The 15,459-nt window shown below is 47.1% G+C and overlaps 1 protein-coding gene across 2 annotated transcripts in view; it reads left to right on the plus strand.

Moving 5' to 3' along the window:
* The window catches only part of LIMD2 (LIM domain containing 2), a 190,506-nt gene extending 176,436 nt beyond the window's left edge, over nucleotides 1-14,070 (plus strand). For both annotated transcript variants that reach the window (XM_069634121.1, XM_069634122.1), the window contains exon 5: nucleotides 13,860-14,070. In XM_069634121.1, the coding sequence (XP_069490222.1) occupies nucleotides 13,860-14,019 (160 nt within the window). In that variant the 3' untranslated portion in view covers nucleotides 14,020-14,070. The remainder of the gene's footprint in view (nucleotides 1-13,859) is intronic.
* The last annotated feature ends 1,389 nt before the right edge of the window (nucleotides 14,071-15,459 follow it).

The following is a 15,459-nucleotide window of genomic DNA, read 5'->3' on the forward strand; positions in this document are numbered from 1 at the left end:
ATTTTTGATTATGGCCCATCTTTTGAGCCAATAACATTTTAGAATGAACTATCCCTTCAACAGACAAACTAAGGAATGCTGAACCCCAAAAGATTCATTGAGGACGATGCATGTTACAACAACCGAAAACAAACCTTGTGTTAGAACCCAATCCTTAAAGTAGTAGACTTTTCAAAAGAAATTGTGTTACAAACGGATGCCTCTCTCACATGGTTAGGAGCAGTTTTATCACAAAAATATGATGGATTAGAACACCCCCATCCTACTCACTAGTCGAGAACTCTTCCCACATGAGTAGAACTACTGTGTTGGAATTAGAGGCCCTTGCCTTCAAATGAGCAATTGTCCATCTAAGGTACTATCTTCCAGGGAGAAAGTTCACACTAGTCACTGTCCACTCACCTTTAGTATGGGTAAGTCAACAAAAGGACTCTAACCCTCGAGTCATGCAATGGTTTTCAGCCCTGCAACCCTACTGTTTCACTGTGGAACACTGAAAAGGTAAAGAACAGGGGAATGTCGATTTCTTTTCCCGGTTTCCCTGTGCAACAGATGCGGCTACATTGCATAGGGGAAGGGTATGTGAGAAACCATAGGGTGTCTCACCCGCTAGTCCCTGGGGAGATATATCTCTCTCACTCTCTCACACACTCTCACTCATACCAATTACCTCTCCTAACACTAATAAAAGGCAGAAGCCAAAGACACACTCTGAGCAAAGAGGAAAACGAGTACGAGCAGAACTTCTGAGGCAATGGCAAACCTACTGGAGCAGAGCGACGGACCAAGGGACGACAGCAGCGGGTTGAAAACCCCAAGAGTTCCCTACTAGAATTTGTTGCCTCCGACAGACCGCAAAAAACACATGGAGAAGGGCAGACCCCACATCAGAAGGCTCCATTATGTTTCAAGGGCGCCGGCGACCCTCCCAGGTGAACGGCAGAGTTGGGGAGGAGAGGTGAACTGCAGAGATGGGACGTGAGGCCAAGCCTGTGGTACTAACCTTTACTTGTGAATTGGAAATCGTAAAACAAAGAAAGAAACGCACACAGCAAGTTGGGGTTGACAAGCGACCTTAGAGACCGGTATGTGTTAGTTTGAACTAGCAACATTATATCGCAAGTGAAGGCTGCACGCGTGTAGATGAGGCGTGAAGAAAGGCAGACCCGTAAATTAACTTTCAAGTAAGGACAGCTGTGAAATCAGCACTGCTATGTAACTGATTGGTCCGGCGAAAGGAAGTAGCCCACTCAAAAGTCTCAGTGAAAGGTACATTGTTTGAAGCGATAAAGCAAATGAACGGCAAAAGTGAAGTAAGCAAAATTGACTCCAGGGAAGGGGAGAGTGAAAGTTAAACCGTGCACCTTGAGTTGAAGTGGTCCTGCGGGGGTCTGTAAAGAAAGCCACGCACATTCGAAAGTGGTCCGAGCCAGACAGAAGGAGACCTGAAGGGTAATAAGCTTGGGGAAGGAGCCCCCTTGCAAGTTTTGTTTGCACTTTGTTGTGAGAGGTCTGAGCCTGACAGAAGGGGACCTATGTGAACTTTTGTTGGAACATTATTTGGAAGTCAGGAAAAGAGACTTTAACGTGGAAGGCCAGGTGGGCCTCGTCATGATGCCTACCTCTAAGGAGCCAGGCCGGGCCCAGCAACCCCAGAGGCAGACATCATTTTCCCCAGGGAAGTCTCAGCGGGCCCAAGTCGGGGCCCTTTGGACTCAGTCCTGGCGCCTTAGGCGCCAGGCTCATAGCGGACCCCAGTCCTGGCGCCTTAGGCGCCAGGCTCATAGAAGAGGATATGTGTTTAAGTGCTTGGGTGCACACTTACCTGATGCAGACCTTGCTGCTTCATCCAGGCCCTCTTGAGGCCTGAATGGGACTACTTAACCTGTAGGACTACTTCACCACCCGGGTGTGGTCGGGGAAGGATACATACCTGATTGGTGGAAGGATACATACCAGGAACTTCTTCCAAGGCTATTTAAACCCCACCCGAACAGCCACACATGCTTCGCGTTGTTCTGCACCTAGCAGCTGGACGCTCACCGTGTCAGCTCCTGCATCCTGACTTCAGCCACGCCTGCCAGCACCCTGGAACACCTGCAAGGGGAGAAAGGAAGAGAATAGGAGAAGAAAAGCCCTTACCTGCTAAATCTGCATCCCGGAGTCATTTCTCCAACGGCCCTGAAAAGGAAGACATCATTTTAAAGGCATTTCGTTTCGATCGCTGCAGCGCTGCATTTTACTCACCTTTGCAAGGCGCTTCCATCTTCAGCAGCGATCTTCCGGATTCAGCTACGCCCCGGCGCCTAGAGGAAAAAAGACAAGAACAAAGGTGAGAGGGAGAAAAGGAATAAGGAAAGCTCAGTTTCCTTTTAAGTCTTACCTGTTGGATTATTCCCACTGCATTTCGGGTCCCGCTGCTTCCTGGCATCTCCGGACCCCGGCCCCTATGGGGAAAAAAGACAAAGACATTGAATGAGCGAATGCAAAGACATTACCTGAGCGCTCATCCAGAACTGTTTCACTTCGGGTCGGCGCCATATCTCCGGCACTCCGAACCCCGGCCCCTAAGGGGAAAAAGACATAAGCATTAGCGCTTGCTGCAATTAGACAACGAACATTATTATTAAGCTTGAACTTTTGAACAGAACTTTTACAGCGCCTTACCTGAACAGTCAAGCTTACCTGAACTCCCATCAATCCTCAATCCAGTGAAGTAACTGGGTTTCAACGCGCCCCTGCATCAGAAGCAGGATGGAGAGCTCATCCTTCCAAACCCTAAGGTGAGGCTTCACGGGGAATCGTGGAGGAGGTATCGTGGAGGGTTGGAAGGGAGTGGGAGGCTTGAGCATTGTTCCACAGTTGGTAATACTTCCTTTTCACGCACAGGAGGGTATCCAACGAGCCAGGGAAGCCAGAATAGAGGGGCCCTTCCTGTCCATCTTCAGAGTTCTGCGCCTTCGACGCCGCGCCTCCGTGGGAACCAGGTGAGCGTTACAGAACGCGAAGCCTTACCACAATTTCCCACCTGGGCGCTATGGAGACTTCCGAGACAGATCAGCTGGCCCATCTTTTAGGGGAATTACGGGCAGAAGTGCACTCAGCCCGCCAGGAGACTAATGATCTCAGAAGGAAACTAATCCTATCCAAGGAAAGAACTGATGATCTGGCCAAAAGGTTATTGCAGGGCCAGGCAGAGCACACTCCTTTACCTGTTTCCGGAGATATTTCTACAACAATGGGTTCGAATAACCCGGTACAAATCAATCTACCTGGACACATGCCTTTGGCCCCGCCGGAACGTTTTGCGGGGGATCCCAAGAAATATGCCGTTTTTATGAACCAATGCCGTTTACACTTTTTATGCAGGCCCGGGGCCTTCCCCAACGACCAGACCAAAGTAGCCTTTGTACTATCTTACCTCAGTGGCTGTGCTGCCGATTGGTCTATTCCATTGGTAAATCAGGATGATCCCATTCTCCGGGATTTCCAGGGCTTCCAGGCCAGCATGGAAAGATTGTTCGCTCGACACTCGCAGGGACAGGCCCTTGACAACGAACTGCTATCCTTACGACAAGGTAATCAGGATCTTTTGTCCTATATCGCCACCTTTAATAGACTAGTTGCGGAAACCGGATGGCCTGAAAATAAAAGGATCACATTGTTTCATCGAGGCCTGCGCGGAGAGCTTAAAGATGTTATAGCTCAGATAGTAGATCCACCCCAGGCCTGCGCAGACTACATAGACTTAGTGGTTCAACTTGATCACAGACTTCAAAATAGAAAAGCAGATCGGCTCAAGTATGAAACCAGAGTACCTATCAAGACCCACGTTAACTCCAAGAGTACTGACGTTTCCGAACCTATGCAAATTGGTAGTGTTAAAGGACCATTAACGCAGAAGGAACGAGAGAGAAGGCGACAAATGCAACTTTGTCTGTATTGCGGAACTTCCGGTCACTTTCTTCAAAGTTGTCCAGTTAAACCACCCAAGAAGGTGGTTGGAGCCACTGATAACGAGTTATTGACACCTGGTTCGGGAAACGACCTAGCCCGACAAGCGTAGGGGTCCGCTTGCCGAGCTTGAAAACAAACTCTTTGACCTCGCATTTTGTCATGCCAATGGTGCTTGTGAACCCAAAACAGCCTCAGCAGTTGCATGCTATAAAAGCATACATAGACAGTGGAGCTATTGGAAATTACATAGACCGTGAATTGGCTTCCAGGATTAAGCTTCCTCTCCGCCCGAAAGTAACCCAAGATGTAATTACTACAGTTGATGGAACCGAAATAGCCTCAGGGCCTGTAACGCATTCCACAGTTGAAATCACTCTGGTGGGTCAGGACGGACATCGGGAAGCAATCGTGTTTGATGTGATCAAGGCCCCACAATTTCAAGTACTTCTTGGAATCCCTTGGTTAGAAACACATAATCCGAGAATAGACTGGCGAGCAAAGAAGATAACTTTTCCTGATTGTGAACCAACCTGTTACCCAAGGGATCCAGCTATGGGTCTAGCCTCTGTAACTTCCACCCCTGTACAGCTACCATCTGAATACCAAGAATTCCAAGACGTTTTTCAGAAAGAGCAGGCTAACACCTTACCTCCCCATCAATCTTACGATTGCCAAATCGACTTGGTACCCAATGCACAACTACCTTGTAGTAGGATTTATGCTCTTACTGAACCTGAGAACCTGCATTTGCGCCAGTATTTGGATCAATACCTGGCCAATGGTTTCATTCGCCCATCAAAGTCACCAGTCTCTTCCGCTTTGTTCTTCGTACCTAAAAAGGAAGGAGACCTTAGGGCCTGTATTGACTACCGCGCCCTAAATCAGATAACGATTAAGAATCGTTACCCTTTGCCCCTGATACCTGAGCTTATCGACCAAGTAAAAGATGCTCGTGTGTACACCAAGCTAGATCTCCGAGGAGCTTACCACCTGGTACGTATAAAAGAGGGCGACGAGTGGAAGACTGCATTCCGCACCAAATTTGGGCTCTTCGAATATCAAGTAATGCCCTTCGGTTTGTGCAACACACCTGCCGCCTTTCAGTACTTCATGAATGATGTTCTTCGGGAACTTATCGATGTTTGTGTCATCGTTTATATTGACGACATCCTGGTGTATTCCTCCTCAGAATCAGATCACAGAAACCATGTTAGGGCAGTTCTTGAGAAATTGCGCCAGCACAAATTATTTGCCAAGCTCGAAAAATGCGTTTTTCATACCACAGAAGTGGAGTTTCTCGGATTCATCCTGACACCTCAAGGAATCCGAATGGACTCGCGGAAAGTGGACGCCATTCTCAAATGGCCATCTCCTAGCTCTGTGAAGGGAGTGCAAAGCATGCTTGGATTTGCCAATTTCTATCGAAGGTTCATCCCGGAATTTTCTCAAACTGTTCAACCCATCACAGCTCTCCTAAAGAAAAATAAACGCTTTGAATGGACTCTTGAGGCTGAACAAGCCTATCGCCCTGGCTGCAAGAATGGTAAGGCAGATGCCTTATCCCGGATAGGCATGGAAGAACCCAATTCGAGTTTAGAACCTGTGCCAATCATACCGGAGCAAAGAATTCTGGGCTTGTCTTCATTGCAAACCATTGAGGACATCCAAGCTCAAGTAAAACAGCTTTTTGACTCTTCTGCCTTACTGGAATGGAGTCAAAAGGGTCCTCACTACACCGTTAAGGATGATTTACCCTACTTCCAAGAGCGGTTATTTCTGCCAAGTAAAGAATTGCAGGAACTTGTCATTACCCGTCATCATGAATCATTAATGGAAGGACACCCCGGTATCGCGAAAACAGAAGAAAAGATCAAACGCCACTTCTGGTGGCCTTCTTGGAGAAAAGACATAAAGTCATTTGTGTTGTCTTGCGGAATCTGTGCCCAAAATAAGAGTCAAAAGAAAAGGCCAGCCGGCCTACTTCAACCTTTGGACATTCTACCAGCACCTTGGCACACCTTGTCAATGGACTTTATAACTGACCTGCCTCCTTGTGGTGGTTACAACACGATTCTCGTAATAGTGGATCTATTCTCCAAAATGGCCCATTTTATCCCTTTAAAAGGATTGCCGTCAGCTTCCACCTTGGCCAAGGAATTTATGGAAAATATAGTGCGGTTACATGGTTTCCCTTCCATATTAGTATCAGACCGTGGAAGTCAATTTATCTCCCACTTTTGGAAGAAATATTGCCAACTAGCACAAATAGACGTGCGGTTATCCACCAGCCACCACCCCCAGACCGACGGACAAACCGAGAGAACCAATCAGACTCTCGAGCAATATCTGCGGTGCATGTTACACCAATCCGAGTTGAATTGGAAGGACATCCTTTGGATTGCAGAATATGCATACAACAATTCAGTGCATTCTGGAACCGGACAGACTCCTTTTTATACCATGTATGGTCACCATCCTCGGACCTCTGACCTAGATCCACCTCTGACCCTGGAGATGCCTGCAGTAAATCACCTACATTCCACAATAACCCAAGCCTTCAAAGAAGCTACAACCCACTTACAGCAAGCCAAGAAAAAGTATAAAGAAAACGCTGATTTGCACCGAAGTAAAACTCCTCCTTACCAAGTAGGAGATCAGGTATGGCTAGCAACTAAACATCTACCCCTCAAGGGTCAGCGAACTTTTAATCCCAGATTCATTGGGCCTTACCCCATCAAAGCTATTATCAACCCAGTGGCCTTTAAACTCGATTTACCATCCAACATGCGGATTCATCCCGTTTTTCACGCATCTCTTCTAAAACCAGTACAACCTGGAACCAGACTGTCTGAGCCCCCAGGCCCTGTCCAAATTAATGGAGAATTAGAATTCGAAGTGAAAGACATTTTAGATTCCAAGATAGTTAAGTCGAAACTCTTCTATCTTGTTGATTGGAAAGGATATGGACCTCAGGAAAGATCTTGGGAACCCAGTAACTATGTTCACGCACCACGATTAATTCAAAGATTCCATCGAAGATTCCCGCACAAACCAAAACCCCCGGAGGAAAAGACCTTGGGAGGGGCCTTGAGGGGGTGTACTGTCATGATGCCTACCTCTAAGGAGCCAGGCCGGGCCCAGCAACCCCAGAGGCAGACATCATTTTCCCCAGGGAAGTCTCAGCGGGCCCAAGTCGGGGCCCTTTGGACTCAGTCCTAGCGCCTTAGGCGCCAGGCTCATAGCGGACCCCAGTCCTGGCGCCTTAGGCGCCAGGCTCATAGAAGAGGATATGTGTTTAAGTGCTTGGGTGCACACTTACCTGATGCAGACCTTGCTGCTTCATCCAGGCCCTCTTGAGGCCTGAATGGGACTACTTAACCTGTAGGACTACTTCACCACCCGGGTGTGGTCAGGGAAGGATACATACCTGATTGGTGGAAGGATACATACCAGGAACTTCTTCCAAGGCTATTTAAACCCCACCCGAACTGCCACACATGCTTCGCGTTGTTCTGCACCTAGCAGCTGGACGCTCACCGTGTCAGCTCCTGCATCCTGACTTCAGCCACGCCTGCCAGCACCCTGGAACACCTGCAAGGGGAGAAAGGAAGAGAATAGGAGAAGAAAAGCCCTTACCTGCTAAATCTGCATCCCGGAGTCATTTCTCCAACGGCCCTGAAAAGGAAGACATCATTTTAAAGGCATTTCGTTTCGATCGCTGCAGCGCTGCATTTTACTCACCTTTGCAAGGCGCTTCCATCTTCAGCAGCGATCTTCCGGATTCAGCTACGCCCCGGCGCCTAGAGGAAAAAAGACAAGAACAAAGGTGAGAGGGAGAAAAGGAATAAGGAAAGCTCAGTTTCCTTTTAAGTCTTACCTGTTAGATTATTCCCACTGCATTTCGGGTCCTGCCGCTTCCTGGCATCTCCGGACCCCGGCCCCTATGGGGAAAAAAGACAGACATTAAATGAGCGAATGCAAAGACATTACCTGAGCGCTCATCCAGAACTGTTTCACTTCGGGTCGGCGCCATATCTCCGGCACTCCGAACCCCGGCCCCTAAGGGGAAAAAGACATAAGCATTAGCGCTTGCTGCAATTAGACAACGAACATTATTATTAATCTTGAACTTTTGAACAGAACTTTTACAGCGCCTTACCTGAACAGTCAAGCTTACCTGAACTCCCATCAATCCTCAATCCAGGGAAGTAACTGGGTTTCAACGCGCCCCTGCATCAGAAGCAGGATGGAGAGCTCATCCTTCCAAACCCTAAGGTGAGGCTTCACGGGGAATCGTGGAGGAGGTATCGTGGAGGGTTGGAAGGGAGTGGGAGGCTTGAGCATTGTTCCACAGTTGGTAATACTCCCTTTTCACGCACAGGAGGGTATCCAACGAGCCAGGGAAGCCAGAATAGAGGGGCCCTTCCTGTCCATCTTCAGAGTTCTGCGCCTTCGACGCTGCGCCTCCGTGGGAACCAGGTGAGCGTTACACTCGTCACATGTTGTGGGACTGTTTATTGTGTTGAAAGCCAAGCCAGAGAGTGTCATCCTGCCTACAAGGACAGCCTTAGTCTGTGAGGTTTAACATGGGGAGGAGAGCTGGTTCAACCACATTTATTCTTTTGAACACGGATTCCTCCTTTTGCATACATTTCAACATTTTACACTTTTTGTACAAGAGATAGGGAAGGCATTATGTTTTTGTTGGCAAAGGCCATTTTGATTTGACAGACTCCACTAGGACTGTTTATCGTTTGATGATCATAACTATTCCCATTTTAGTTATAGGGCAAAGTAGGAGTTTTTCCAGACCAAACTACTTCAATAAAGGTTTTACAAATGGTCCCCATTGTGTCAGTGTCATACTTGTGAAACCATGCTTCCCCTACACACATCTGCCACCCTTTAAAAATCTCACCCAACTAGTCACCTTCGCGCCCTTCCCCTGCGTGGACTCCACCCTGCTGAAGAACATTCAGCACCTTTCTGCATAGAGCACCATAGGGCTGGGGCCTTCTGCAAATAGAGGAAAGGGCTGGTGCTCACTTTATTTTTTGCAGCCATAGCAGGGCTTTGGCCAGCATCGGATGATGGATCTACAGCTGCTGAATTTGTTCCTGTGCAAGGACAAGTTCAAGATGTACATCTTGGCCCAGATTCTCCAAGCCATCGATCTTCAGGACCGGCTGGTTTCAGTGGACCTTCACTAAACATATGCTGTTAAAGGAAGTACCTGAGGTTTGTGGATAGGAATTCCCATTACCAGTTCTGGGTCCTGCCCTTCTGCCTTTCCTAAGCAGCAAGGGACTTCAGCAGATGTGAGCTGTGGTGGGACAAGGTTCACGTCTTTCCTGAGCGGGACAACTGGCCAAGTCTGGTGTCGGCCCACCTGCCGTCTTTTCCACAGCTTGGGTTTCTCCCTGAATGTGAAGAAGGCCCATGTCACCCAATCGGAGTCACTCTAGTTTAGAGGGGCAGTATAGGACACATTTGGGCTGTTTGTTCCCTCCTGCAGAGCTAAAGGAAAGCATCTTGTATTGGTACTGGTCCCCCAAAACCAAATTCTGAGGTTGTTTCATTGGCTGCTTCGATGACCGTCATCTCACTGTCAGGGAAACACAACTAGCTGTTGCAGGTCTCTAACAGTATCACAGGACCTCCTGTATTATGTGCAAAGAGGCAATTTGCTAAGTTGCCACAGATGCCTTCCTGAAGGCTTGGGGCACTCGCCTAAATTATCTGGTGTACTGAGATCTTCTGTTGAAACAAGAGAACACATCAGTCTACTGGAACTTTGGGTTATTAGGCTGGCCCTGGTTGCCTTCCTTCTCTTGGCAGGTGTGCCGAATTGAGGGAATTCGTCCCTTCTCCCCAAGGGGGAGCCCTCCCCCCGCCCCATGTGAAGAACTACCTACACCAAAAAACATGATGGCATATATATGACTGTGAAACCATAACATCTATCAAAACTCTGACAAATAAGAAGCTAACAGATGCTATGAATTGGAAGGAAAAGAAACTGTGCCTCATTACAAGTATGGCGTTAAGGCAACAACGGCGCCGGTTTCGGTACCGGCACCGTTGCTACCGTACCGCCATACTAGGAGTTCTGCTCATGGGTGCCCTTGCAGCCACCAGGTCTGACCTGTTGGCCATACCGGCACCCGCGAACAGAACATGATGGTAGCACCAGTACCGTTATTAACGGTACCGGTGCTACCACCCTCCCCATTCCCATTGAGCCCTATGGGGCTCAATGGGAATGGGGATGTACTGGGCCCAGCACCCGTGAAACGGCAATTACCGGGTCCGGCTTGGCCGGAATAGCCTGGTAATTGCCCATTCGCGGGTGCTGGACCGGGATGCGAGTTTGGAGGTAGCCTTGCCGGTAAAACTGGCAAGGCTACCTCCAACCTCGTAATGAGGCCCACTGTCTCTTTAAACCCAAGTATCCAATCCACTGAGATCAGTGGACTGAAATATGAAGAATCGCCATACATGAAGTGAGAAGATGGATGAGAAGCAAGAGAAGTTGTTGCCAAGCAGGGGAGGTCCCCTGGTTACGTTATGCCAAGAGGAGGCGGACCCACAACGAGACGCGATACTTGCTGGGAGGTAGCAAGGAGAATGCTGAGAAATCAGCGTAACCACGAGGCTGAGAAGGAACAAACCGAGCAGGGCTTACGAAGCTGAGAGCCTGAGAAGGTGCAAGCCGAGGGAGGCTCAAGGCGTATTGGTGGCGTGACCATAGGTGAATTCTGGTGGGCAGCAGGTCCGTACAGCAGCGCCAATACCGCAGCTAGGCAGCCACAGCAAGCCACGCGGCTCCCTGTTACCATATCAAGCCGCAGAGCGGACGAACGCAAAGTAAATGCAAAGGACACCGAGGAAAACAGAATGGCCGTGCGGTGGAGATGCAAAGCCGACATGAAGCCTGTAAGAAGCCCAGAGACCTTTTTCGATAAAGAGAAAGATAACGAGAAACCGAGGAGGCACAGGAAGATCCTCAAAGAACATTATTTAAACTGGCTAATTTGTCCCATTGATACTGAAAAAGCCGTGAGAGGAAGTTTGTTGAAATTGAACTTTAACAGTCTGAGAAAGAAAATGATACCATTCCCTGAAGGGGAGGCTAAGGGAAATGTGAATCGCTTGTTAAACTGAACTGTACGAGTGTAAGGGCATGTGAGATAACGTATCTTGGAAAAGAGGAAATTGAAAGTGAGCAGTACAACATCAATATTCATGAATGTGAATGATCTGAATTAAAGAGATATAGATATACTTGAAGTACTGAGTCATAAAGGGAATATATTTGTGTACCTTGCCAAGCAGAGAGAATCAGTTTTGTAGCCAAAAAAGCCAAATGGGAACTAAGAAAGTGAGAATATGAAGATTGGAAGGCCCAAATAGCCTTGAGGATAAATCAATCAAGGACACCTATGCCCAAAGTGGGAAACAAGTAGAGGGAAACAAGTAGACCAAATTGAGAAAAGAACTGTATGAACTAATAAAAAGAGTGACCAAAGAATCTGGAAAGCTCATCTATTAAGAAGGTAAGTGCAAAAAGTGCCAAGCAGGAGAAGGGAGTGTTTCCCCAGCCCTTTTTTTATGTTGAATTAGTGATAGTCAGATAGGTAGAGTTTGGATGGTGGATGTATTATTCTTTTGGACATTAAGAAAGACGACTGATGAAGTACCTTATTTATTACTTTAGGTAGGGAATCCCCCCACAGCTATAGGGAAAGATAGGCCTTTACATTTATTGTTTAATAAAACCTGAAGTAACAGTGTCCCTAAAGAGTTGGTGTTCTTCTTCTGATCCTTCACACAGGACTTGTGTGTCCTGATTCTGATGGACAACACAGTGGCCATACTTTACCTCAACAAGCAAGCTGGTGTGGTATCACTGCCTCCCTGATGTTACTGTGATTCTGAGCTTTGGGGATCGACATCTGCTGAATGCCCATATTGCTGGAACAAGTACAGAATTGCGAATGCCTGGAGCAGGCAGGCCTCATTCTCCCAGGATGTTCTGGAGGAGATATTCGTCTTTGTGGGGAACCGTGACGTGGGCCTGTTCACCTCCAGGGTAAACAGAAGTGCAAATTCTGCTCTAGTGCATTTACCTAGTAGAGTAGTTTTGTGAAAACACATTGTCAAGTGGACCTTTGCACTCTTAAATGTTTTTGCAGATTTCTGTCATTCCGCTGGTTCTTGGGAGAATACAGAAATTCTTGCCTGCTGCCCTCTTGTTCATCCAAGACTGGGCCCAGAGGATGTGGTACCTGGAAATTCTGGACATGCCCATCTGGCCTCCTTGTAGTCTCCCAGAGAAGAGTGTGAATCTGCAGTTGCAGTCAAAGAGCCGAACAAGGCCAGGCACCATGGTTTCAGCAGTTACAAACTTCATGCGTGGCTGCTCCGAGGCTGAAATAGAAGGAGGGGGATCTGTCTGGCAAGGTCACCCTCTATGCCAGCGGTCTCGCTACCAAGTTAATCTATTCCTGCAAGTGGTGTAGGTTATCGACTTGGTGCAGGAACAAGATCTGGACCCTTTGATCCGTCTTACATTTACTCTTCTTGATTTTCTGCTCTCCATGACCCTTTAGCGTCTTTGGTTGACACTGAAGGGGACATTGGCTGCTATTTTGGTCTTTAAGGGCACTACAGAGCAGAGAATGTTTTTTTCCATCCCCACTGTTATACATCTTTTGCGCTGATTGTTTAAACCGTTTCACCAGTGCCAGATTATTTTTCACACTTTTGAGTTGAACCTCTTTTTCACCTTTCTCATGGTACCTCCATTTAGGCCCTTGCGTTCCTGTTCTCTGGGGCATCCCAGCCTTAAGATGATTGTCCTGGTGGCCATCAATTCAGTTAGTTGAGTTATTGAGCTCTAGGCATGGCCTGTGAAACTATCACCTAGACGAGGGCCACCAGGAAGGATGACCAGCACTTGTTAGTATCTCTGGGGCTTGCGGGGGCAGAGCTGTGATCAAACAGCCCCTTTAAAGGTGGCTCGTCCTCTGCATTTCAGAGTGTTATAATCTGGCTGGTAAGAAAGTGTGTGAACATCTTGGGCCAATTTGTACCAGAGGCCTGGCGGCTACCTCTACCTTGCAGAGGGTTTTTCCTGTTTTGGGTATCGATCAGGTGGCTATGTGGGCTTCCCTGAACATGTATGTATAACCTTGCTGTCTAATTACTTGTTGGTTCAGGAAGCCTGCTATGGTTAGGGAGTGCTCCACAGTTATTTATTTTAGGTGGTGGTTTCCTGCTCTCTTCCCTCCTTCATGTACTGCTTTGGGAATTGTTGCAAACCAAAAGAATGAATCTGACAATTGGAGGTTATTCTCAAGAGTTTTATTCAAAATAAATGGGTAAAAACGCCTAGCTAGTGCCAATGCTATGAGGAAAGTTCCCTGCCTAAGAAAACAAAATCCAAGCTGAGCTTTAAAGTCCAAAATAAAGTTATTCAGTCTGAATCCTATCCACTTACTGGCTCTCCTTTTTTTGCGGCAGTGTTGGAGTAGTACTTGGGATTCAAATTTGGTAAACTTTGGGACAAATAATGCAGTTTAAAGTACATCGGGTTCATTTCATTGTTCAAAACTGCCTGCTGCACAACACACTAACTCATCGAAGTGGCACACAAAAACTGATCCACACTAGCCTGGTGTGCCAGGGCTTTGGGCATTGTCCTGTAGGCTACGGTGAGCCTGTTGATGCGTCACAAAGCAGATAAAGAAGTCACAGACACTTGTCAAAGAATGTTTTACATTAGTTTGCTTTGAATTCAATATGCAAATGGTTATTCCGGATAGTGGTTGCAATAAGGCATTTTGGTTTGCTGTGAAGGTCTCATTTTGCTTGTCTTCTGGTTTTCGTTTTTCCCTTAGCCTTGGAAGCTACGCTGCCCTGCACGGGGAATTCTACTGCAAGCCGCACTTCCAGCAGCTATTCAAGAGCAAAGGGAACTATGACGAGGGCTTCGGACGCAAACAGCACAAGGAGCTCTGGATGCACAAGGAGGTGGAGAGCAGCACCAAATCTGCATGATACATCTCCACGGGTGGCCTTATATGTGAAAAACGAGAAAAAAAAAACTTTCATACAAGAATGTGACAAAAGAAAGGCTGAACATATATGAACTGAGCTGATGTAAAATGGTGTCAGTGGTATGACAGCAAGATGACTGCTGTATGATCTGGCATACTTGTAGCAAAGACATATTTCTAGGAGTGGATTATGGGAGTTAACCAACCAACTGGAAGAGGTTTGCCCTTTACTGTGGGAAAAGTATTCCTTATGGGAAAGATGGTCTATAAAGGTTGAACACAGATTATCTTTACCATATTACAAGACTGACTAGCCCCCCCCCTAAATAAAAACATTACCTTTCACCATTTTTCCGAAAAACACTTCATGCCAAGGACCTCAACAATATGTTAGAATCAGAGGTGTGGCCAGGATTGTCCAACAAGTGGGGCTTGAGGCTAATGTAGTTGGACCCACCATAGTGACATTAACATCTGTAAAGATGCCCGCACAGCGCTGCTCAGTGGGCGATTACAGATTTTGCGTGGGCCTTGCCCACTCAGGCCCCACCCTGTCTACGCCTCTGGTTAGCATATTGGAACAAAATGTAGAATTTTAGCTGGCGTGTTTTAGTAAGACTGATGGCCTGGTTGGGGTAAAATATATTTGGATGAAAAAAGTAAGCCTAGGAAAGGAAAGACACTGTCAAATGAAGGTGGAATATGTTTGGCTAAGCTGGTATGATAAAGCAAGGCATTTGTACAAGTGTTCCAGCAAGAGAGTCAATGGTCTCTATCAAATTGATGTTCCATGAAAGAAAAGCTATTTTACCAATAAGAACAAGAAAGGGAAAGAGGGGTTCACTGAGAGATTGATCATCTCCTGGTAGTGGAAGGGTTTTGTGGCTGTCCAATAATGTGGATAAAAGCTTATCCTACTTGAGGTGACTCGCCAAAATCCTGATTAAGATTGTCATCCCAGCAATGAGGAAACATGCCTGCCAGATGCCTTCCCGTTTAAGGAGGCATCACGGGACAATGCCTTACCAATGAGAAGGATTTAAAGGGAAGATGCCTGCCCACTGAGTTAGGTCTTATGGAATCTTGCCTGCACAAGGAGCAAGGTTTAATGGGAAGATACCTGCTCAAAGATAAAAGCTTTAAGGGACGATGCTTGCCTGACGGGTTGGTCTATGAGAGAAAATACAAGGCCATTGAGGGAGGGGTTATGAAATGATGCCTGAAAATCAGATTTGTTTTTTACGGGAAGAGACCTGCCTAACAATCAAGGCTTTAAGGGACGATGTCTGACATAGGCATTTCATTTTAAGGGTGGGTGTATTCCATTTGAGGTAGGTGTTAATGGAACAACGCCTACACAAAGCAGAAGGTATTAGGAATACACATTTTTTACTATAACACATTGTGCCAGATTCTGGCTACTTCTAGAGACTTTAATAGG

The sequence above is a fragment of the Ambystoma mexicanum genome, chromosome 13 (genome assembly GCF_040938575.1).
Source record: "Ambystoma mexicanum isolate Mex_15411 chromosome 13, UKY_AmexF1_1, whole genome shotgun sequence".
NCBI lineage: Eukaryota > Metazoa > Chordata > Amphibia > Caudata > Ambystomatidae > Ambystoma > Ambystoma mexicanum.